We start from the raw sequence: 24,561 nt of genomic DNA on the forward strand, positions 1-24,561 counted from the left end.
TCATAGAAACCTAGGGTCTTTTGTTTTGAGGTCCTTGATCCACCAAAATGAAAATGAGATCAAGGTCAAAGGTCAAGGTCATATTCTAAATTTTGATTTTGGCTTATTTTCACAAACCGTATAAGAAAACGACAAAATATTTTTACTATTTTGTTAGTTGAGACATGCCGGTACACCAAAATTTTGGTTGAAAGGGTACGTTGATATTTAACCAGAGTTTTCTCCCCTCTTATATTTCAAATAAGCTGTTTGGTTATATAACTCATAAACCATATATAGGAGAGACCTAGGCTCTTTTGATTTGTGGTCCTGCTATATGACCTTGAAATTGATGTCAATGTCAAATGTGAATTTGACGTTCTAGATTTTGACCTTTTGTGTAACATCTTATTGGTACATGATAAATTCATGAGGTCTTTGACATTAAGTTTCAGACATATGACCTTGAAGAAGGTCAATCGCCGGAAGTGACCTTTTGTAATCCGGAAGAAGCCGTTTTTGCATTATTTTCATGTGAAAATTACTAGAACTTTACATTTTTGGAATCAGTGTGAAGTAAGGTTCAATTAAATGAAACCGGAAGTGAAATTTTGTAAACCTGAAGTACTTCTTTTCTCCTTTATTTGAATCAAAAGTTTTGAGAAACCATATATTTTTAGAATCAGCGTTAATTAAGCAATTAATGTCTCCAGAATTGACATTTTAAATCGGAAGTGAATATTTTCCTATCAAAACTTCGAGACGACATTTGGTTTTTTAACTGCCTTTTGGTATCTTCTTACTTTTTCATAACAAAAACAATACTTTGGGTAGAACCCACATCTTTGAGTGCAACAAACTTCATTAAAAACCGTTTTAATCCCGCCACATCGTCATGTGTTTTTTTCTGCGTCAGGAAGTTGAAACTTCGTCAGTGGTTATCTTTGATCTTGTCTTATAAGTTTTGCTATTTGAAGAATTTGGTGTTGATGGAAAATATTGCCTTACTCTCTCTTAAATCTATTTGATTTATTTTTCCGTCTCGGGTTAGTTAATTTTAAGAGCTTGAAATATCGTATAGGCACTGATATATTGTTGAAGACTGTACGTTTTTCTCTCTATATCTTTTTGGTTTTTCCGTGTCAAGATTGTTGTCTCATTGACGTATTGATTCTATTCATATCTATTAAAAACATAAATATGAACTAGACTGAGTAATAACCTTTGTTGACAGGAACATCTGAGATTAATTTTATTGCCTATCTTATGCATTGTATGTCCCTACTGTGATGTTAACCTATTTCTTACTCATGTATAAATTGAAATAACCCAACGAGGAAAAAATATGTTAAGAGTTAACTTTTCTATGCCGAGTGAACAATCTTAGGAGAAAAATAAAACTATGAATAATTGCATAGAAGTCCCTGCAGTCTTTAATATAGCTTAATTTCCATATAATCCACAATATGAAAAAGATAAACACACTTTTATAAGAAAAAAATAGAATACAACGACAGTTGTGGAAATAATGCTTCAAATAATTTTTTTTTATGTTTCTTGACATTATAGTCTGTAGTGATAAAAAGTCTTCCAAACAAATTTTCCGTATGTCTATCCGTCTGCAGATGTCAGACCACAAATTCACCTACTCCAAATTAGAACAATGTGAAAGTAGCCCTACTCTGGCAAATAAAAAGTACTTTAATGTTGTTGTTTACTTTAACTAACAAATTAATTCGTTTTGAGCCCAAATTTACTCGTGCAAGTACTTGCAACACAATTTTAGGGTAGTTGTGCTCAATAGTATTCTAATGAAGATTTTTAGTGGTAGGGGAAATCTCGAACATAATGTGTCACTACAAGACTTTAAACATTGGTTGAAAATTGGCATGTAGAAAGTTGATACTTGTATAATTCAGGATATACAATGTTTTCATGAAGTTGAACTCAGAGAGGTGTGAAATGATTTTGTTCTGCTCGTGTTACTTAATCTTTAGTTTTCTGTGAGTTTTTGTTTGTCTTTTCGTCGTTTCGCCGGAAAATATATTAATTTATTTGTATAAGCATTAGAAACAGGAGGATAAGTGAGCCTTTGGTGAGCTGTTTCGTTTCGAGTACCGTGAAATAAATTTTATATTTTCCGACAATGTTCGTATATAGTGTGTATAATGCAATGTTTTCCATTTTAAAATTAATTGTTTTTACTGAACAATCCTGCATTGGTTAGCGCGGACCACGATGGAGACATCTCAAAAGGAACTGGTTCCTTAACGTGTCACTGAACGCACATAACAAAGCTGGTAATTTGTTCCTTAAAATGATATGGTTCCTCATCGTATCACTGTCGACGCATATGTGTTCCGCATAACAAATGTTCCCCTGGAAAATTTGTTATAAACAATGACATAATATCTGTTCCCGTTGGAACAAATACTCTGTACCATTTATTCCGTTACGAACAAATATTGTAATACTTGTTCCAGTGGAAATAATATTACAATTTATTTCTTCTATTTTGGAAATTATATTATGAAGGAACTTTGATTTCATGACATCACTACATACGCTCATAACAAGTACAAGTTACGTTTATATGTTTACGTTTTTTTAGTACGACACTTTGAAATCTAATATATGATAACATTTGTTCCTCCAGGATTGGTTTTCTTAATTTTATTGTTTTTACCTAATTTTGATTTGTATCCTAACACAGGGACTTATGTACTTAGTGCACTTACTTCCTATCCTTATGTCCAGAATCGTCCACCTAATTCATTAAACACATTTGAATATACCTCAACATGGCACTGGTAACTTAGCATGGTTTGTGGCGAAGCTGTTTTGATTCAGTTTTGAGGGTTTTTTCCTCTGTTTTCACTGGAATGTTTTCAAAGGACAGTCGACCCGATTACCATTACGTTAAGATCCAACATAAAAAGAGAGGCAAAAGATATCAAAGGAATATTCAAACATATAAGTCGAAAACAAACAGACAATGTCATGGCAAAAAAAAAGATTTCCATGTGCTTGATTTCCATGTGCTTGATTGCCATGTGCGTGATTTCCATGTGCTTGACTGCCATGTGCTTGATTTCCAGGTGCTTGATTGCCATGTGCTTGATTTCCAAGTGCTTGATATCCATGTGCTTGATTTACATGTGCTTGATTTCCATGTGCTTGATTGTCATGTGCTTGATTTCCAGGTGCTTGATTTCCATGTGCTTGATATCCATGTGTGATTTCCATGTGCTTGATATCCATGTGCTTGAATGCCATGTGCTTGATTTACATGTGCTTGATTGTCATGTGCTTGATTTCCATGTGCTTGATTTCCAAGTGCTTGATTTCCATGTGCTTGATATCCATATGCTTGATTTTCATGTGCTTGAATGCCATGTGCTTGATTTCTATGTGCTTGATTTCCATTTGTTTTATTTTCATGTGCTTGATTGCAATGTGCTTGTCCAAGGTCTGAAACTTCGTCTATAGTTGTCTTATGTCATCTCTAAATGGGTTATTGTTGTTTTTCGAAGAATTTAGTGTTGATATCAGATCTTTGATATTTTATGATTAAATCATTCCAACTTTTTTTATACCCTAGGCTATTAAGAACTTGAAATATTGTATAGACTCATGTCTTTTGCTGGAGGTTGTATCATAATCTGCAGCCATTTCGGTGAATATTTTATGTAAAATTGCAGATTTTAAAAAAACTATTTAAATGAAATTTGTCAACTTCACCTCAACTCAATCTTAATAAATCAAACATAAGTAGTGCGTGATTGGTGTCCATTTTGGAGTTTGATATTAGAAATGTATGATTTTCGGGACGACTCCCAGTTCCATTTTAGTATTTTCGAGAGAATTCGGATGTGGAAGTAATTGTTGTTTTGTGAAATGTCTTTCGGTGTTTTCTGTTACATGGCAAAATTAATATTCAAATCTAACAACTTTTTTCCAGTGGTAGTCAAATTGTCCGCTCTTCCTCTCAGTCGATTGACATGGCAGAACATATGTATGAGATTTATTGTTAATTTGTTGAAGTCCTGTATATGCATTAAATATTTGAAACTAGGCGTTATTTTTTCCTTAATATTTTACAACCTCTCTTTTGTTTCCTACTTAGAATTTTTCAAATCTTACATACCAAGTACATTTCTGTGTGACATACATTTCATGTTATTTCGAATATATGTTTAGTGCAATTTTTACAATTCATTTAAAGATATATACATCAGGTCCCTGTCTATTTTCATACCTTTAGATAACAAAACATTCTCACTGTTATATCTTCATATTAAGCGACAGAAGGTATGTTTATCTTTTCCTATTGTCAAGTGTCCTTATCTTTGCTGTATTGACCGGTGGTGTTCCGTTGTCTTTTTCTATTAAATGTATATTTCTCAGTTTGTTTGATATATAAATGCTTATAGCGACGTTTCAGATTTCACTGAATGTAATGTTTTCGTTACTCAGTGAAAGGTTATTCAAACAGGCATACATATATCATTTAAACATTACATTTCACACTCAGAATTGTATGGTTATATTATTTATAAAGTAAAAAGTTTATAAATTGTGCTACTATCTTTTTTATTTCTTTTATTATAATCACGAGTACGAGCTGGGATTAATAATAAGTCCTAACTCGTACTCATGAATATAATAAAATAGATCCATAGATTCGAGGTACGAGTCAGTGAGACCACTCCAACAACAGAAATAACACCCAAGAAAATGTCAAAAGGCATTCAGTAGTATAACTATTATATTTCAAGTCGTTCAAAAATATTTATAAAGTAAAGCATGATTTCATATCAGAGACTTTTTATAATACCATAATATATTTATCTGTTCATATTTATGTATACAGTCAAAGGTTAAATGTGTTTCACACCTCTTACGCTATATGTTTCTTACAAAAGCATGGTTTTTCCATTGTTTAAAACTTATTTCAGGTCCTGTTTGAATGAAACTTTTACTCTAAAACTCATAGGATTTGCAGTTTTTTCATGGTTATTATGAAATATTCTAATGACGTGTAATTCCGAAGAAATCATTTGAAATTTGTTCCTACACATCAGTGGCGGATCCAGAAATTTTCATAAGAGAGGGCCCGCTCCAGTCATGCTTCAGTGATTCCCTCAATAATCAACCAAATTTTCACAAACGAGGGGTCACCCCCCAAACCCTAAATCTGCCTCTGCACATGCTACATAACTATAAATATTTTTTAGCAGATTATTTTGATTTATTTTTAAACAGTGAATTCTTAAAAAGTATAATTCATACAAGTATTTTAAATTGTTGCAAGAAACTACATATATTTCTATAGTTAATGGTAAAAGGTAAAACTTCATTTACACTACATTGTTTATGTGTTTTGATATGAAATGTATATTATAATTTCCGATGTGTGAAACCCTTTTGACATTTGACTATATTATTTAAAGGTACGTTGTAGTGGCTAATTAATTAGGCCGAATAGCGGGAATAAGACATCCCTCTGTTCATTATCTCCCTTTTCGCATCGGCCATGAAAAAATATTTTATTTTCAAAGACTTTTCACTTTGTATCATTAACTTTTAACTGTTAGAATGACATTTTGAATCACATTAAGCACACCATTCCTTAGCATATAACCCAGACAACGCTGTAAGTATAACACACGGCGAAACCGAATAACAGCATTTGAACGAATTACTCGGCTTAGGAAAGGAGAGTCTCGACCCTCTACAACACGAATGTAACCTTTTATTTTTCTCACGAACAAAGTGTTAATGCTTGTTCATATTTTTGCAACTTTTTAAAAGAAACGCGTTCATACTTAAATTTTCATGACTTACAATTATTTTTTCTTTACGATTTATAGTGAAATTACTTAATTAGTCGCTGACTGTCAATGTATGTATTATGAGTTACGCCTTATGGGTAAAGGAGGACATTTAGCACACTGTAAGTTCTGCGTCATGGCCGTGACAGAATTTATTACCAGAAAGTAAACCTTCCTGTAACCATAAATAAATACAATTCAATAAAACATATGAAAACACCCACTCACATGATTTGCGCATCCTCAAAATATGAATTTTTTTTTTCACATAGACGCTTTTCTATTGCATATATTGCTCTGATCGTTTCAAACGTACGTATGATAAATCGATTTGTATATAGGCCTAAAAGGTAAAAAAATTGGGATGCCAACATGCAGTTGTGTCAGCTCATTGCCGTGGACAAGTAGTTATTGAACACAGCTATCTGAAATGCTTCTCGTTTTACCTTTGAAGACCTGTTCTAGGAGGCAAAAATTAAAAATCTTTTGTTAGATGAAACCCCATATCCCCATGTTAGTCTTTTGCAGAACTCTTTTGTTAGGGGGAATTTAAAGAGTTCCAACGAGACCAAGGTGGTGGTATTGTGATTGGCATGCTCATAATAATAAGAGGTGTGTAATTGGTTCAACCACTTCTAGTCAAGCTCAAGAGTTTTAAATGCATTGCAGCTTTTAGAAGCAAAAGGAAAGAGTATTTTGCTCAGTCAGAATAATGCATATGAATGGAGCGACAGGTATTTTAAGGGAATATTTTAATACATTGGAATCTACATGTATAGCAATATAACTATCTTATTCAGGATGTTGTTTTAGTTCAAAGCAAGCAATATTCACCTCACTCATTATTTTGATCCTAAATATGGATAAATAGTTCCAACTGGATGTCAAGCAGCCAATAAACAATCATAACCATAAAATGAAAACAACTATCAACATGATCAAAATATCTTTCAGGTGCATTTTTGGATACATACACATATTTTAATTTTATTCAACATGTTTCATTTACCTAACTAACATAATTCGTCTTGTAAAACTGCATCTGCTATTCTTCCTAAATATATATATACATATATATGGATTTAAAAGAAAATTCACACAGACAAAGCTTACTTTGTACCACATCTCCATATTTTTATATTGAAGAAAATAACCAAATTTAACTAAACCACAGTGAGAAAATCTGGTATGGTACAGGCACTAATAAATCAAATTATATGCATTAGACATGTTAGAGCATCTGTTTCTCCTCATTTTCTATGAAGTAACTCAGTTATAACATGTACATAAATTGTACAACTTCTAAATCGCACAATTTGAAAAAAAAAAAATATACCGCTTGCTTCACTTGTAGAGCACTCGCCTCTTAAAAACTCATTTTCAAGAAAAAATAAAAACAAAAAATTTTGCTCGCTCGTCCATATTTTTTGGAACTTTTGACCGAAGAACTAGACATTAAATTGGTGTGGCTTAAAACCAATTTGTCAAAACAATTACAATGATGTTGAAGGATTCTCTCTGCAAAAATTTTCATGTCCGCTCTTGTATGCATGCTCAATAATGTCAACTCAGTCATTTAGTATTAAATGAAAGGTTGGACTATTTAAAAAATGATAAAATGACTGTCTACTCTACAAATAAGACAATTTGGATCTGTCTATAAGTAATGAAGACAAGTCTGACCATCTAAATAGACAATAGACCTTATTGTTAGTTATTCCAATACGGATAAGTTCTGAAATTATACAACTTTTTCATGATGTCACAAACCAGTTGAAGCTAACGGGGGCCCTGTTTAAACAATATTGTGCCTTAAAATCTTTCATAGAAACATGTTTAAACTGTAGTTAACATTTAAAAGAAAGAATTTTTATGACTAATTTGTCTTTAAAATAATTGTTACATAAACTATCAATTTCATTTTCAGATTAAAATGTGCTGGTGATCTTCCAGTATCCAAAAATGGACAATTTAAACTCTATTCCTTTACCACCTACAAGTACCATTCCCCTGCCGAGAGATAGTGAACCAAAACTAGTCATTACATCATCTACAAGTGGGGAGAGGTCTGTTAGTACAGTTTCTGGTGACACGGAAGAAAATGGTGCCAAAAGTTCACACAAAGAAAAGAAGAAACACAAGAAAGAGAAGCATAAACACAAACATAAACACAAAGAAAAATCAAAAGATAAAAAGAAAAGCCATCAAATGATAACTCAGGAAGTTCTTTCCCAGCATGCATCTGCCATAAAGGCAGCCATGTTGAAAGAAGTTCAGAGTGATTCTAAAGATGGTGACTTGTCACAGACTATTGTTGATGATTTATTTAAAGATTTCTTAGCAACAAAAATGAATGAAATTGAATCAGCATATAAACAAGCAGCAGAGAAAAAAGACAGTGAAAATGAAGTAGCAAACTCAGTTGATGAAATGAATAGACTGTTAGATGACGAGTTATATAGTATTAACCAAAATACTCCATCACCTGTTAAAAAAAGTGCTCATTCTAAAAGATCTCATGACAAAAAGTCTAGCAAGTCTGACAGTCTAGCTTGTGAAGTGAAATCATCAGTGACATCAGTTCAGACAAATTTGCCTGACAAATTGCCTTATACAGAATCAAGTAAAACATTGGACAAAAAACCCTCAGATGAAAAGAAATTGTCAATTTTAGAATCAAGTAAATTTTCAATTTCTTCTGCCGTCAAACAAGTTAAAACTGAGGATGTTCCTAAAACTGATATTCAAAACAATGAAAAAGTTCAGAATCATATTATAAAACTGCCTGCTAAAGATTTATCCCAGGAAAAAAATTCATTGTTTGATCAGGTAGAAGGTTCAGTGATAAAAGAGACTTCAGTAAAAAAAGAAGAGGGTGCTTCGTTGGAACCTGGAAAAGGTGTTCCATTTGAAAGTAAAAAGCCAGGCAAATTTCAGCTTGCATTTAAAATTAGTCAAACTAGTGCTGAGTTAATATCATCAGGAGCTAAACAAGATGATACACTGGCTGTACCAAAGAAAAACCTGGAAGAAGGTAAATTCTAAACCTTACTTTTTTTTTTAACAGTAAAATATGCAAATTTAAAAAAAAATTTCATGTATCTAAACTGGTTTTTGTCGAGCCTGCGACTTTTGTTGCAGAAAGCTCGACATAGGGATAGCGATCCGGCGGCGGCGGCGGCGGCGTTAGCTAACTTCTTAAAAGCTTTATATTTTAGAAGATGGAAGACCTGGATGCTTCATACTTTGTATATGGATGCCTCATGTTACGAAGTTTCCGTCAGTCACATGTCCAATGTCCTTGACCTCATTTTCATGGTTCAGTGACTACTTGAAAAAAAAGTTCAGATTTTTTGTAATGTTAAATTCTCTCTTATTATAAGTAATAGGATAACTATATTTGGTATGTGCGTACCTTGCAAGGTCCTCATGCCCGTCAGACAGTTTTCACTTGACCTCGACCTCATTTCATGGATCAGTGAACAAGGTTAAGTTTTCGTGGTCAAGTCCATATCTCAGATACTATAAGCAATAGGTCTAGTATATTCGGTGTATGGAAGGACTGTAAGGTGTACATGTCCAACTGGCAGGTGTCATCTAACCTTGACCTCATTTTCATGGTTCAGTGGTTATAGTTAAGTTTTTGTGTTTTGGTCTGTTTTTCTTATACTGTATGCAATAGGTCTACTATATTTGGTGTATGGAATGATTGTAAGGTGTACATGTCTAGCTGGCAGGTGTCATCTGACCTTGACCTCATTTTCATGGTTCAGTGGTCAAAGTTAAGTTTTTGAGTTTTGGTCTTTCTTTCTAATACTGCATGCAATAGGTCAGCTATATTTGGTGTATGGAATGATTGTAAGGTGTACATGTCTAGCTGGCAGGTGTCATCTTACCTTGACCTCATTTTCATGGTTCAGTGGTCAAAGTTAAGTTTTTGAGTTTTGGTCTTTTTTTCTAATACTATATGCAATAGTTCAACTATATTTGGTGTATGGAAATATTTTATGATCTATATGTCAGTCACGCAGGGTTTATTTGACCTTGACCTCATTTTCAAGGTTCATTGCTCAGTGTTAAGTTTTTGTGTTTTCGTCTGTTTTTCTTAAACTATAAGCAATAGGTCAACTATATTTGTTGTATGGAAGAATTGTTAGCTGTACATGCCTGCCTAGCATGGTTCATCTGACCTTGACCTCATTTTCATGGTTCGTTGGTCAATGTTTAGTTTACTTGGTTAATGTTAAGTTTATGTGACAGTTGTAATAAAGCTTTATATTTAGGACTATCAAAATAATATCAATGATTAGTAAAGAAGGCGAGACATTTCAGCGTGTGCACTCTTGTTACAGATAAGTCATTAGAGTGTTTAAACCTGTAAAGTCCAACCATGGTCCTGTTTCGGACGATCGGCCAACGCCAGTAAGACAGAATTCTAAGTTATATTACTGTGTTTGTACATTGATAGTAGGTGTCAGCTTGCAACAATCAACACTTTTCCACAAAAAATTATTGTCAGGCAAAGAAAAATCCCTATTATGGTTTGCAAAACAGAGTAGAGGAACAACAATTTTTTTCTTTTCCTTGTCTCAAAGTCACAGTGAGGACCTCAACTCAGAGCAAAGCTTACACATCATTTCAATTCCATTGACTGAAGTAGAATTCTTAGATCATCCCAGGTTTTTGGTGGGGTTGGTGTTGCTTAGACTTTAATTTTCTATGCAATGTTTTGTAGACTGTTGTTTCACAGTTTGTCTTTTTGCTGTTTTTTTTTCCGTTTTTTGCCATGATATCTTTTTTTTTATGAAAGGAAACATGATTTATTATGACATTTTTATACGACTGCAAAAAATTTGGCGATCGTATATTGGTATCACGTCGTCCTCGTCTGAAGACATTTGGTTTCCGGACAATAACTTTAGTTTAAGCAAATAGAAATCTATGAAATTTAAACACAAGGCAGTGTTCTCCCCAGGATTTTTGGATAGCACCAGGGTAACGCGTGTGAACAGCTTGGTGAAATGATTCATACAATCAGTTGTGTCGCGTGGCGTCGCTATATTTCTAGTTACTGCAGTTTTTATGTCTCTTGTTTTAATTCTGTGGTACTGTGTTACATGTATGTCAGAATATTATTGGTTAAAAAGATCAATAAACAGTTTGTATACTTTTAATATTTTTTAAAAATAAATAAAACATGATTCATTACATGATATTCATCTAAATTTAAAGTAATTAAATCTTTTATAAAATCCATGATCAATAAAAATAAAATATCATTCAAACAGGAACATATATATTATTAGATATACTGTTCCCAGATTCAAAAGAGAACAAAAATGTTCAATTTAAAAAAACTTTCTAGTTTCTAGAAAGAAAGTTGTTGTATGTGAAAGGATTCCTGTCCAGGAGATATAAAATTAACAAGAACAAAATTGTGTTATAATTTGAACCAGTTTCTATCTTAAATTTTTCATAAATTTTAAAACATTTTGCCATAGATTTCATGTACATGTAAATATTAACCTTTCTTGTCATTGGTGATAATCAAACATATATACAGACTTAATACTGTACTGAAATCTAAATCTTTATTTGTCATGATCCATTTAAAAAAAATTCCTAAATCTATAAATTTATCTTAGGTCTATAGATCTATAAGTAACATATTCACTGTCAACAACATTTTCCCGCCTAAATGACAGGAAGTAGATATAAATAGATTTAACATGTGCTTATGGATTAAAATTGCAAGATCACTTCTGTTATTCATTAATGATCATATGGATATAGATATCCAGTTTGAAGGTACAGTCATGCATTTTATTTATAGAATAGATTGCAGTTAATTGTAAATAATCTTGAATATTCTACGTGAACTAACTGGGTCATGTGATCCTTCCCCTTTGAATTACTTGTTGACAGTTTGAAACCGGAATATCATGCAATAACTATGTCATAATTAAAGATAATTTTGGCCATGGTTTAATCAGAGACATATAAAACTATAATATAAGTATTGAGCTAACTTTATAATGTACAAAATATGTACCGTCGTATGTACAACAATCGGGTCAACACGGTTTGTGTACAAAGTATTTGCCGACTTGTCAGGTGGTGAGTGAAGCCTTTAGATAGTTATCTTTGATCATAAAGTTATGATCTCTAAATTAAAACACAAAAGAATCATGTAATAAGTGTTAATTACATCGATTAAATCCAATCAACAAAGGTTAACCTCATAAAGGTAAATCGATCACGTGGTGTAAACAATCCGTGTTGAACTGGTTTGAACTGGTCAAATTTCACCTGGAGTTTTATACCGCACGGAAAAGATTAAACAAGTCGTTTAAAGCTTTACCGATTTACGATTTTTTAACTGAAAATTTTAGCACCACGGAGAAAAATTATACATCGCGGTAAGAACAGTACCACCACGGTAAAAAATTATACATCGCGGGCCCGCGGTCCTTTAAGGGCCTGGGGAGAACACTGCAAGGTTTATAACCACAAAAAGAAGAGTGGGATTGATTTTGGGAGTTATGGTCCTAACAGTTTAGGAATTCGGGGCCAAAAAAGGGCCCAAATAAGCATTTTTCTAGTTTCCAGACAATAACTTGTGGAACGGTGTATGGATCTCTCTGAAATTATACCACAAGTTTCCATACCACAAAGGGATGGTTAGGATTGACTTTGGGGGGTTATGGCTCAAACTGTTTAGGAATTAGGGGCAAAAAAGGGGGAAAACAAAGGTTACCTGGTTAATGGAAGCTTTAAAAGCAGTGTAAGGGAGGTAATCCAAACACATTTAAAGTACAATGTTGTGTATGTTTGGATTACCTCCCTTACACTGATTTTAAATTATGTATAAAGAAATTTTGTATTGTCTTGAGGTGAATAGCTGTCAATTTATTCTTAGAAAATACTATTAAAGGAATATTAATTTTAGCAATGATTATGTATGTCATTTTCTATTTTATTTTTAAGACTTTTATGATGTATTTAAATTGGTAATTATGGTTGCAAACTCGGTTGAAAATTTTAATTGAGATTATGACCTTATCTTGAGGGAAAGAATTTTTTTTTTTTGGAAAAAGGTTGGGTGGGAGGTGAAAAAAAATTTTGGGAGGGGGAAAAAAGAACTTGTGGGAGGCAATTTTTTTTTTATTTCAGATTTCAGAAATTAGAAAGAAAATTTCTTCAAATATTATTTTTTTTGCAAAAAAGGGGGGGGGGGGGGTTAATTTTTTTTTCAAAATGCAACAGCATAGTGTATTTCACAAAAGCAAAAAAAAGGGGGGGGTAATTTTTTTTTTGGGGGGGGGAGGGGGGGTCAATTCGCAACAGCATAGTGTATTGCACAAAAGCAAAAAATTTGATATAAATTCAAATCATATAACCAATTCTAAGTTCTTTGACTACAGTTATTCGGTGTCAGAAACCTATTATGTGTCAAATATTTAATTACAATCCAAATTCAGACCTGTATCAAGCGTGAATATTGTGTCCATTTTTCCCCAACTGTTCAGGGTTGGACCTCTGCAGTCGTATCCAGCTGCGCTCAGCGAAGCATTTTATTTATGATATCTTTTTGTAGGGGAGGTAATATCCTCTGGTCATGGTTCTTCATCAGATTCAGACAGTGATGAAAAGGGAGATGTAGAAGATGATGATGCTGATATTTCTGAAACAGGATCGCTCAGTGATTCAGATAAGGAAACAAAAGACAAATCCAAGAAGAAGAAAAAGAAAAAGAAACATAAAAAGAAGAAGAAGAAACACAAAATTTCCAAAGAGAAAGACAAAGAGCTCACTGAAAGTAAAAGTAAACGGAAACATTCCTCTCAAAGATCTACATCAAGGTATGCTATCATAAAGAATACAAATGCAAAGATGTTTAAATTTGGTGGATTTTTTAGAAAAATATAGCATTTTGAAATTTTGGGAAACATACTGTCTTCAGCAGTGAACAAGCACCCACACTGAATGTCAAATACAAATCACCTGCAGTCCAGATATATTGTTTTAAATAAATTTAACATAGGCCAAGAATAGTGATACCATTAATCTAAAGGCTTTTAATGATAAATTATGAAAATTTTTGCAAAACTTGCAATTTTCAACAAACAGTTTATATGAATTTGTTTTGCAGACATTAGATCAACAGCTCAGTTAGTGACATAAAAATTTCGAGTACTCAGAATTCAACCAATCAAAATATGGATTTGGTGTTTCGAGAACTTTTTTTGTTCTCTTAGTACTGAATAAGGTTTCATGATTGAGAGCCCTGGTCTGAAGAATATTTGTCCTAAATGTCAAGTTAGCATCAGATCAATCTCAGGAAATGAAATATTTTTTTATGTATGACAGGCTTTTGCTCCTTCTCTTAGAAGCTATTGTCTCTTATTTCTATGTACATGTAGAAAAAACTGGATATTATTCTCTAACTTTAGTTTGCCTCAACCAAATGTTATGAAACTTATACACAATGCTTATTACGACAAAACACAGATCAAGTTTGAATTTTGGTGGCGTCTCTTTTACCGTTCTAGAGTTATGCCCCTTTACATATGGAAAAATTGCTGAATTTTTCGTTTCCATTCTCTAATTTTAGTTTGCATCAACCAAATGTTATGAAGCTTATACACAATGCTTATTACCACAAAACACAGATCAAGTTTGAATTTTTGTGGCGTCACTTTAACCATTCTAGAGTTATGCCCCATTACAAATGGAAAAATTGCTGAATTTTTCATTTCCGTTCTCTAACTTTAGTTTGCCTCAACCCAATGTTATGAAACTTATACACAATGCCTATTACCACAAAACACAGATCAAGATTGAATTTAGGTGGCGTCACTTATCTTCCTTTGTCCATGATTATAATTGAATCAACTACATTCAAAGCTTTATACAATGCAATGTTTAATTTTGACTTCCACTGATAAAACACAGATCAAGTTGAATTTGGGTAGTGTCACTTTAACCATTATTGAGTTATGCCCCTTTATAACTCGAAAGATTGCAAAATTTCCATTCTGTAACTTAAGTTTGCACCAACCAAACATTATGAAACCTATACACAATATTCATTACCACAAAATTAAGATCAAGTACAAATTTTTTGTTTCCGTTCTCTAACTTTTTGTTTGCCTCAACCCAATGTTATGAAACTTATACACAATGCCTATTACCACAAAACACAGATCAAGATTGAATTTTGGTGGCGTCACTTTAACTGTTCTAGAGTTATGCCTCTTTATAAATGGAAAAATTGCAAAATTTTTATTTTCTTCTATAAATATCAAGTAATTTTTATTAAAATTGGAGTTATCTTCCTTTGTCTATGATTATAATTGAATCAACTACATTCAAAGCTTTATACAATGCAATGTTTAATTTTGACTTATACACAACCGTTCTAAAGTTATGCGTGTTTACAAATAGAAAAATTGCGGAATTTTAAGTTTCTGTTCTCTACTTAAGTTAGCCTCAACCAAATGTTATGAGACTTACACACAATGCTTATTACCACAAAACTCAGATCAAGTTTAAATTTGGGTAGCGTCACTTTTACCGTTCTTCAGTTATGTCCCTTTATAACTATATAATATGCAAGCGAGGGCATCATCTGTGTCCACATGTGGACACTATCCACATTTATTTCTTTTCTTTTTTTATAAGATCAAAGTCACCAAAAAAGCACAAAAAGTCTCAAAGTCCATCAAAGGAGACAACAAGAAGGGCAAGAAGCAGGTCATTCTCACCAGGACATGGAGTGTGGCGAGATAGGAGTAGATCTAAAGACAGGAAAAAGAAAGAAAGAAGCAGATCATTTTCTCCAAGTCATGGAGTATGGCGATCCAATAAACATAAACATGAAAGGGAAAGATCGAGGTAAAGTTGAATTTTACAGAAAAAGATCAGCCTTCATGTAATGGCTATGAAAAAATTTAATGGGGGAAGGGGTTTGGACTCCACATGATATTTTTTGTGGATAAAAGAGATGGTAAAGGATAAATAATTTAAATTACATAGATAGATCTTGGTAAAAGATAACCATTACACTCATAGATCTAGGTAAAAAAATAATCTTTACCCTTATAGATCTTGGTAAAAGATCAAAATAACCATTATATTTCTTGGTTGAAGATAAACTCTTGGTTAAAGATCAATATTACACTCAGTTGCTAGAATTTAAAAAAAAATAAACATGACACTAATAAATCTTTGTACAAGATAAACATTAACATGCACCTGATTTTTAGCCTTTAGAAATGTTTGTTCCTTTGTTCAAAATTTATGAAATTGAAATTGTTATTTTCATTGCAATGTAGGGAACGAGAAACAGATAGAAAACATGATTATGAAAAAGATCGTGATTATGATAGACATAAACATGATCGTCACCATGACAGGGATAAGCATGATAAAGATTATGACAGTCATAGGGATAGAGAAAGGCATAGAAGTCGAGACAGAGAAAATGAGAAAAGAGATTCTGAAAGACGGTATGGAAAATGGAGATCAAGAAGTCGATCAAAAGAAAGAAAGGGAGATAAATCAAAAAGTAATGAAGATCTACGGTTAAAGATTGATAAAGCAAAACTTCGGGAAATTGCAATGTAAGTCAACATTCATATTTTGCTGATCGCATGCTAGAAGTTTGATCCAAACAATAAAGATATTTAATGGATTTTTATTCCTGTATATTTATTTTCTTCTTCTTATGCTAAAAATGTATTCCATAAACACTAATTTGTCCCATAAAGATATTTAAAGTTTTCTGATTGTAAAACATAACACAAAATTAAATTCAAAATTAAGCAAGTACTGGTAAATATTGAAAAGATTTCAACCACCTTTCAAATATATTCAGTTTACTTTTATACTACAGCAAGCTGAGAGTGTTCAATTATGATTGAAAGGGTGACCTATAAGAGTTGTCACTGTATATATATATTGCTTTTCCAGGAAAAATGCCTTAGCGATGGCCAAAGCTGGCTCAACAGTACCTGGCGTAGATTTTGCTTCAATTAAGGCAGGTGGCAAATCTATTGATGAGTTGACAGGTGAGATTTATATTATTGGTTGAGCCCTCAATTATTCTAGGTTATTTTGTACTAGACTGACAAACTTACTTTTAATTTTTGGTGGAAGAAGACTTCAAGTCTTCTGAAAGCCTTTACTGCTGGCTGTAAAATCATTGAACCGTTACCAGGCTGTATGCCGTATCCCTTTCTGTGTATTACAATTTCATTACTTTCGTGCCATTTCGTGACACCGATTTTTACACAGGATTAAGCATCTGCATCATTTAATTTAGAAGTTAGGCTTGAAAAACAATCACTATCGTAAGTGTTATAGTTTCTCATGTTTTAATGTAAAAATATATACCCTTTTATTTATGTAAATTATTAAATTTCATCCCATCTTTCATGAACGTTATTTGTTTACTTGTAACCTGATGTTTTTAATGTAGATTATTGTAGTACGCATGTGTGAATTTGGTATCGGGTCGGTTCGCCCTTTTTAAATGTTCACCCTTGGTCTGTTCGTCCTAAGTTCTTTCGCCCATAGAGTACGTTCGCCCTAAGTTCCTTCTACTTACTTTTATCAATGACGTTTTATACGTCCTTTCATTTATTAAAAGATATTAATATTGAGGGTATTCAATTTTAATAAACTTATTCAGATATTTATATGGTATAAATTCTCGAAATTCATGAAAACACATGAAAAACAATAATTAAAAGTTGATGGCTTGTCTTGGAGCATTAATAGGTCATGATAATAATTCTCTGATTGTAGTAATAATTGTCTTTAGTAGATTAATGATTGGATTTATCGGAATAAAACAACTGGATTATTCGGGTAAACCTAAACCATGTTGGTTACATTTCTGCACATGTGCACTAATGGGAAATGTAATTGACAATTTGTGTGTATGAAAGTTTCAAAATATTGATAAACAGAATTGCATATATTCATTCAATCCATCTTGAGTTAAAGTCAAGTATCTTCGTGGAGAGTACAACTTCAAATCAATGATGCTTGAAAAAATACACGGATTGGGTTGTTCCGTCTGCATTTAGATCTTCAATGCAATCAAGTCATATTCCAGTTTTAGACAACATGTGTTTTTTAATACGAAAGTTAGAATATTTACGTATGTTATGGTGATAATGAAGAGTCAAGCGCACACATGAATCTGCCGGTGTGTTACACATCAAACGATGCACCGTCGGTCATTGTCGAAATGTCCCAATGATTGTCTTTATTCCCTTACGATTCAAAGTTTTATAAGTGACCAAAAACGGGATCTTAACAACTAAATAGTACAGCTCTTCACTGTTATTCGTCATTCAGGTACACCCATTATCGACGCTCGAATATGGAACCAGTTTGAAATGCTGATAAGTGCCCAAAACCCAATTCTTGGCCTGACACATATCTGCATTGGATATACTTAGAATTTTTCAATATCTGTTTATAATGAAAACCCTAGTTTTAGCAAGCTTGACTAAAATTTTGGTAGCCAGTTTTTTTAAGGTCAACTATCTGCCTTTGACAGAAAACCTTTAAGTGAAACCAAATCAATTAATGTTATAATTGCTTGGCGAATTTGCATTGCATCAAGTTGACCTTTCTGAGACGAATGTATGGAATCTAGTTATAGAAAAATTAATTTGAATCAACAGTATTTGCAGATTTTTATGTTAAGTTTAGTGAGTGTTAGTTGATTTATGAGTAACTATTTTTTGAAGAAAAAAATACGTCAAAAGCAATAATGGGACAAAGCAGACTGGTTTGGTGGGGCTGCTCTTATGGTAATTCAAGTTACCTTTTATGCATCTTCTTCCGCCTCAGAGCAATCAGCTCTTTGATTAATGGGTTAGGTCAGAAGCTTGGTTGTTTTCTGTTGTATGTCTATTTGTTTGTCCAACAAATATTTTCGTCACACTTTTCTCAGGAACCAATGAATAGAATTACTTCATATTTGGTTATCTTTTCAGTACTTTTTGGAACTGTCAGACACCTACTTCCTATTATCTGATACTTTGTTTTACAAGTGAGGGGATCCTTAGCACGACAACATGTTCATTTTTTTTTTTATATTAGCCTATGTCAATCATTTGTGTTTTCAATCAACACCTTAAACAGAGGAGAGAATCTAATATTTGTGACTAAAATCTAAATCTAAGATTGACAACTGCAATTTTAAAAATAAATTATTGATATTGAGGGGGTCAAAATATATGATGTTGCTTCATCAAAATTGCTGTTAAAAACATGTAGCGTTCAAATTATACATAGAAAAGAATTCAATATATATTAATATATATAGTCAACCAAAATGTTTTAAAAAGCGGTACTGTGGATTCATTATTATTTGTGGGATACCATTTTTCGTTGATTTCGTGCGTATAGGTGAACCACGAGTTTAAATGTTCAATGAAGAAGGAATTTTCTTTTGACGTGTATGCAGCTTTTTGCAAAACCACGAAATAGCCACAAAAATATGATTTTCCTAATTCCACGAATATTGATACCTATGAAAAAAAAATGAATCCACAGTAAACAAACCTATCAGACTGGGTTGTATCAGATGAGGTATATTGTTGATTAGTTGCATGCATTTTCCTTTAAGAATTATGATTAAACAGCTTTCTTGACCTTTAAGTGACAAGAACATTTGTGTCAATTTTTATCATAAAATCATAAATATATGATTTTTTTTTATTTACAGAGTTTTGTGCAAGAATTGCATCTAAGGAAAAATTGAAACACCGACCAGCTGGATTGACTAGTTCTTCATCATCTGATGAGGATGGGAAGAAAAGTGATGAGGATGAAGACTCGCTGATTCACCATCCATTTAAAGTCAATGAAAAATCAATTACATTGAATATCAGGGTACTTATTATAGATATTTATAATAACAATGGTTCTAAGCAATCATTCTTGTCAGACCTAAGCGGGCATTTTTGTCAGATAACCAATAAAGCCTTCATAGTAACTGTTTTGATGACAGGGTATTTGATTATGTTTTTATGCCCCCGCCGTAGCGGTGGGGGCATTAAGTTTTACCCTTGTCCGTCTGTACATACGTACGTACGTCCGTCCGTACGTCCCAAAATTGGTTTCCGTTCTCTAACTTGAGTTTGCCTCAACCAAATGTTATGAAACTTATACACAAGGCTTATTACCACAAAACACAGATCAAGTTTGAATTTTGGTGGCGTCACTTTAACCGTTCTAGAGTTATGCCACTTTATAAATGGAAAAATTGCAAAATTTTTAGTTTCCGTCCTCTAACTTAAGTTTGCCTCAACCAAATGTTATGAAACTTATATACAATGCTTATTATCACAAAACCCAGATCAAGTTTGAATTTTGGTGGCGTCACTTTAACCGTTCTAGAGATATGCCCCTTTATAAATGGAAAAATTGCAAAATTTTTAGTTTCCGTTCTCTAACTTAAGTTTGCCTCACCCAAATGTTATGAAACTTATACACAATGCTTATTACCACAAAACACAGATCAAGTTTGAATTTTGGTGGTGTCACTTTAACCGTTCTAGAGTTATGCCCCCTTTATAAATGGAAAAAATTGCAAAATTTTTATTTTCTTCTAAATATCCAGTTATTTTTAAAATTGGAGTTATCTTCCTTTGTCCATGGTTATAGTTGAATCAACTACAGTCAATGCTTTATACAATGCAATGTTTAATTTTGACTTCCACTGATAAAACACAGATCAAGTTGAATTTGGGTAGTGTCACTTTAACCATTATTGAGTTATGCCCCTTTATAAATAGAAAAATTGCTGAATTTTTAGTTTCTGTTCTCTACTTAAGTTAGCCTCAACCAAATGTTATGAGACTTACACACAAAACTCAGATCAAGTTCAAATTTGGGTAGCGTCACTTTTACTGTTCTTCAGTTATGTCCCTTTATAACTATATGATATGCAAGTGGGGGCATCATCTGTGTCCACATGTGGACACTATCCACATTTATTTTTATAGTATTTACCCCTTGTGTCACTTTTATGTCTGGAAATTTGTATCAGTTGTAGGGAAAATAATCTAGCCAAAAAGATTGTGTAAACTTCAAATATTTTTCCTATTCATATGAAATAGATGTTTCTGCAATACCGGACAAATATAATAGAATAGATGTCTGAAGAATATGTTTGACCTAGTTATTTCTATATTTATAACAGCTGATAACAATTTCATGGTTCATCTAACATAAAATGGATCTTATATGTACAAAGTCCACACTCAAATTGTTCAGTTGTAAAAGCATTGTATTTATTGATTGGATGTGCTTGTTTGATATCCAGCGGCAAATCTTTTATGCATATTTAGGACAAGAAGCATTGTAATGTTGTTATATAAAAATAAGGAGATGTGGTATAATTGGCAATTGGATAATTAGAGGCACTGTATGGCCTTCAACAATGAGAAAAACCCATACTGTATAGTCAGCTATAAAAGGCCCCAACATGAAGAATGTGAAACAATTCAAACCAAAAATATTTGCTAACTTATAACAAAATAATTTAGGAAAAAACTAATATGACAGACATGAATCAATGACAACCACTGAATCACAGGCTCCTGATTAGTTACAAGCACATAAAGAATATGGCTGGGTTAAACAGGTTTGTTAGCGCTCAACCCTCCCCTCTTAACCTGGGATAGTGGTGAAACAGCACAACTACTACTACTAGGGGGTGTTTAACGACCTTGACTACACATGAGGGTACCAGCACTACTACTATTTTTAGGGGTGTTTAACGACCTTGACTACCCATGAGGCTCTCACATGTGTCAATAACAGCACAACATAAGAATAGCATTGTTTATAAGAGGGTAATAACAACACATAAAGCGAAATAACTCTTCTAGGAATTCCAAACTATTTCCTCATTTACTCAAAAATGTTATAATGTATATTTTCTTCATTTCTTGACAGAATGCTGTTCCGTTACCAATCCTTAATGCTCAGGAGAAGATAACTCAGCAAGCAACATTACGCTTGCAATTCCCTGTTGATAGTGGTAATGTGCACAGAACAAAGGAGTTAGAGTGGGTACCAGTCCAGAAAACAGAAACAGTGAAAACCTCTGTGGTTGCTGTTACTACAAATGCTGTTGCCTTGCCATCAACCACTCCATCAGGGGGAACAACTACAACAACAGTTACTGCTGTTGTACCAACCGTATCAACAGAAGTCAAGTTGATGCCTGTGAGAGACGAGGATAAAGTTTTTGTTGAAACACAAGTACAAGAGGTGATTTTTAACATATGGTCCAGATAAAATTACATGAATTCTGTCTTTTTTTGAAAATTTTGAGAACTCAGAAAATCATAACCAGTTGGAAATAGATTTGTCTGAATTACCTCAAGATTCCTAGTTACAAAATTTGGTCTGATGGTGTAACTAACAAATTGGCCATGAATTTTGTATCTCTCAGTGATATTTTAGGGTAGAATTTCAGGAGTAATCTTCTCTATGCAGTAACATAATCCCTTGGGATTAAGACATATTTCCTTGTCAACAGTTAATGTAATAAACCTTGAATAATTAAGATTTCAGTGGTTTTTTAATTTGTTAAATGTTCACAGCTCCATTTTAACATATCTATATAGCTACAAAAATATTGAATTTAACATTTATTGTTCTTTTTCAGACAAGGAGACAACTTTGCTGTACATGTAGCTTTTATCAAAATTCACATGTAATTTAAGTGAAGTTGGTCATTATGTCATAGAAATCTTACCTTGGTTTGTTGGAGATATTGTAGTCTTTCAAACTTGAATGTGTATGTTTTTGATATGATTGACACATGTTTATGGTTATTAATATTTTGTTTGTATTTTCAGACCCCTGTTGACATAAGGTCCATTATATCAGAAAGAATCAAGGCTGCCAGGAAGTTAGCAGAAAATCCTAAAGATTTGGCTGCAATGTCAGCAATGCAGAAAGCACAACATAATGTATGTCATTAGGCCAAAAATAAAATTTAAACTGTTTGATGTTGCCTACCTACCCACCTAAAAAGTAGCCTACACAAAAATGTTTATGACACCAATTCGTTTCAAATTTTTTTTATTGGATTTTTTCCTGCTCTAGCTTTGTTTTCTTGTCTAAAACATGTAACTTATGTTGTTGGCCAAAAAAAAAAAAATTCCCAACCTACCAAACCCAACCCTACTAGGCATGGGTAGGCAACATCAAACGCAGCAGATTTTAAGGGTGGTCTTTTTTAGTCTGAAATCTGGTAATACAGAATACTTTAGTTAACCTAATAAGCGCCCTGGGAGCTTTAAAAAGTCTTCTTGTGATAATTTGAAAGTTTGAACAACAAAATTTTCATTCAGCATTATAATGACTTGACTGATAGCATAGAAGGTCATAATTTTGAGGAAGGTCTAGACATTTCTTTTCATAATTTTTTGGGGAAGCAAGAAAACATCTGAAAATAAAAATAGTTATTGCAGGAATTTCAATGTATGCATTACCTAATTTTACCAAATCTTGAAAGTTGATACTTCATTACATTTTTTAAATGAATTTCAAAAGTATTTACTTGAAAAGTGGTGAGGCAGTAGCACCAACAAATCTTTGCCACATCCAATTCTACAGACTGTGGGTGATAGGTTGAATGGAGTAATAAGACTCATTTGACAATTAAATCTATTAATAGGCTTCTTGACCATCACAATACATATACCTTTTTCAGGAGAAACATTTTGCCATGATTTAGACATTATAACAAAAAGAAATGCTTATTTGGGTATTGTTGTGTTGCTTGTTACCAAGATATAAGAGGGTCTGGATGGGGGTCCATTTCTGTATTCTTTAATTTTTTAGGCCATTTTTCTTTATTCTTTATACTATTTGCCCATTATTCTCTATTCTTTATATTTTAACACCTCTTTATTCCCTATTCTTTATTTTTTGGTTCATTTTTCTCTATTCTTTATATTTTTTGCCCATTATTCTCTATTCTGTAAACCCCCATCCACATCCTCATATAAGGGAATAATGAAATAGCCAATATCCCAATTTTAGAATTCATAATGGTTCATAAAACAATCAATTTTTCTTTTTATTGCATTGATATATACAAGGTATTTAAATAATATGTACATTTCTGATCAATTACTTTCTTTAAATTTAGGCAAGTTTATGGGCAAATTCAAAGAATCTACCTGGAAAATTTATTGGCAGCACTGGTGCCCAGATATTATCTCAGGAAGAATTGATGGGTCCTGATAAAAAGCGTCAGGCATGGGCCAAAAAGGTAGGGTTGATCATTAAGGGTTTGTAACATACAGGTGTTCAGATATGGTTGTTTTATTCTCATAAATTTCATCCTATAATTTTGAGAAGTAATTCTGTCCAAATTTTATTGGTAGGTACACTTTAAAAGTCCAATATTTTGATGGCCTTACCCAAGAAGTACACAAATTTTTCCAACTTAATGTTTGTGAGTTTATTTTTTTTTATAAACAATTTACTTGAAAATGGTAAGTTATTTCAAATTTTTCCAAGAAATTAGATAAATTGAAGTATTTGAGTATTAGATGTAAAGGGACTAAAAGAAGTGATGAACTGGAGAATATTTGAAAGATAAAACAAAGTAGAAGTTATATTACAAGTGTAATATTTTCATTAATCGTTGTAAAATGTCATAATTTATATATGTGGATACAGATTAATAATTATC

The 24,561-nt window shown here is 32.7% G+C and overlaps 2 protein-coding genes across 9 annotated transcripts in view; one reads left to right on the forward strand and one right to left on the reverse strand.

Annotated features, from left to right (window-relative positions):
- Positions 1-24,561, reverse strand: part of LOC127724169 (uncharacterized) — a 483,200-nt gene that overhangs the window by 233,360 nt on the left and 225,279 nt on the right. The window lies entirely within an intron of this gene.
- The window catches only part of LOC127724160 (protein Son-like), a 35,282-nt gene continuing 16,214 nt past the window's right edge, over positions 5,494-24,561 (forward strand). For all 8 annotated transcript variants that reach the window (XM_052231037.1, XM_052231038.1, XM_052231039.1 and 5 more), the window contains exons 1-10: positions 5,494-5,635; positions 7,741-8,847; positions 13,411-13,675; positions 15,498-15,710; positions 16,151-16,438; positions 16,788-16,885; positions 19,564-19,730; positions 21,801-22,118; positions 22,712-22,825; positions 24,013-24,135. In XM_052231037.1, the coding sequence (XP_052086997.1) occupies positions 7,776-8,847; positions 13,411-13,675; positions 15,498-15,710; positions 16,151-16,438; positions 16,788-16,885; positions 19,564-19,730; positions 21,801-22,118; positions 22,712-22,825; positions 24,013-24,135 (2,658 nt within the window). In that variant the 5' untranslated portion in view covers positions 5,494-5,635; positions 7,741-7,775. The remainder of the gene's footprint in view (positions 5,636-7,740; positions 8,848-13,410; positions 13,676-15,497; positions 15,711-16,150; positions 16,439-16,787; positions 16,886-19,563; positions 19,731-21,800; positions 22,119-22,711; positions 22,826-24,012; positions 24,136-24,561) is intronic.

This window comes from Mytilus californianus, unplaced genomic scaffold, assembly GCF_021869535.1.
Source record: "Mytilus californianus isolate M0D057914Y unplaced genomic scaffold, xbMytCali1.0.p SCAF_14, whole genome shotgun sequence".
Classification (NCBI taxonomy): domain Eukaryota; kingdom Metazoa; phylum Mollusca; class Bivalvia; order Mytilida; family Mytilidae; genus Mytilus; species Mytilus californianus.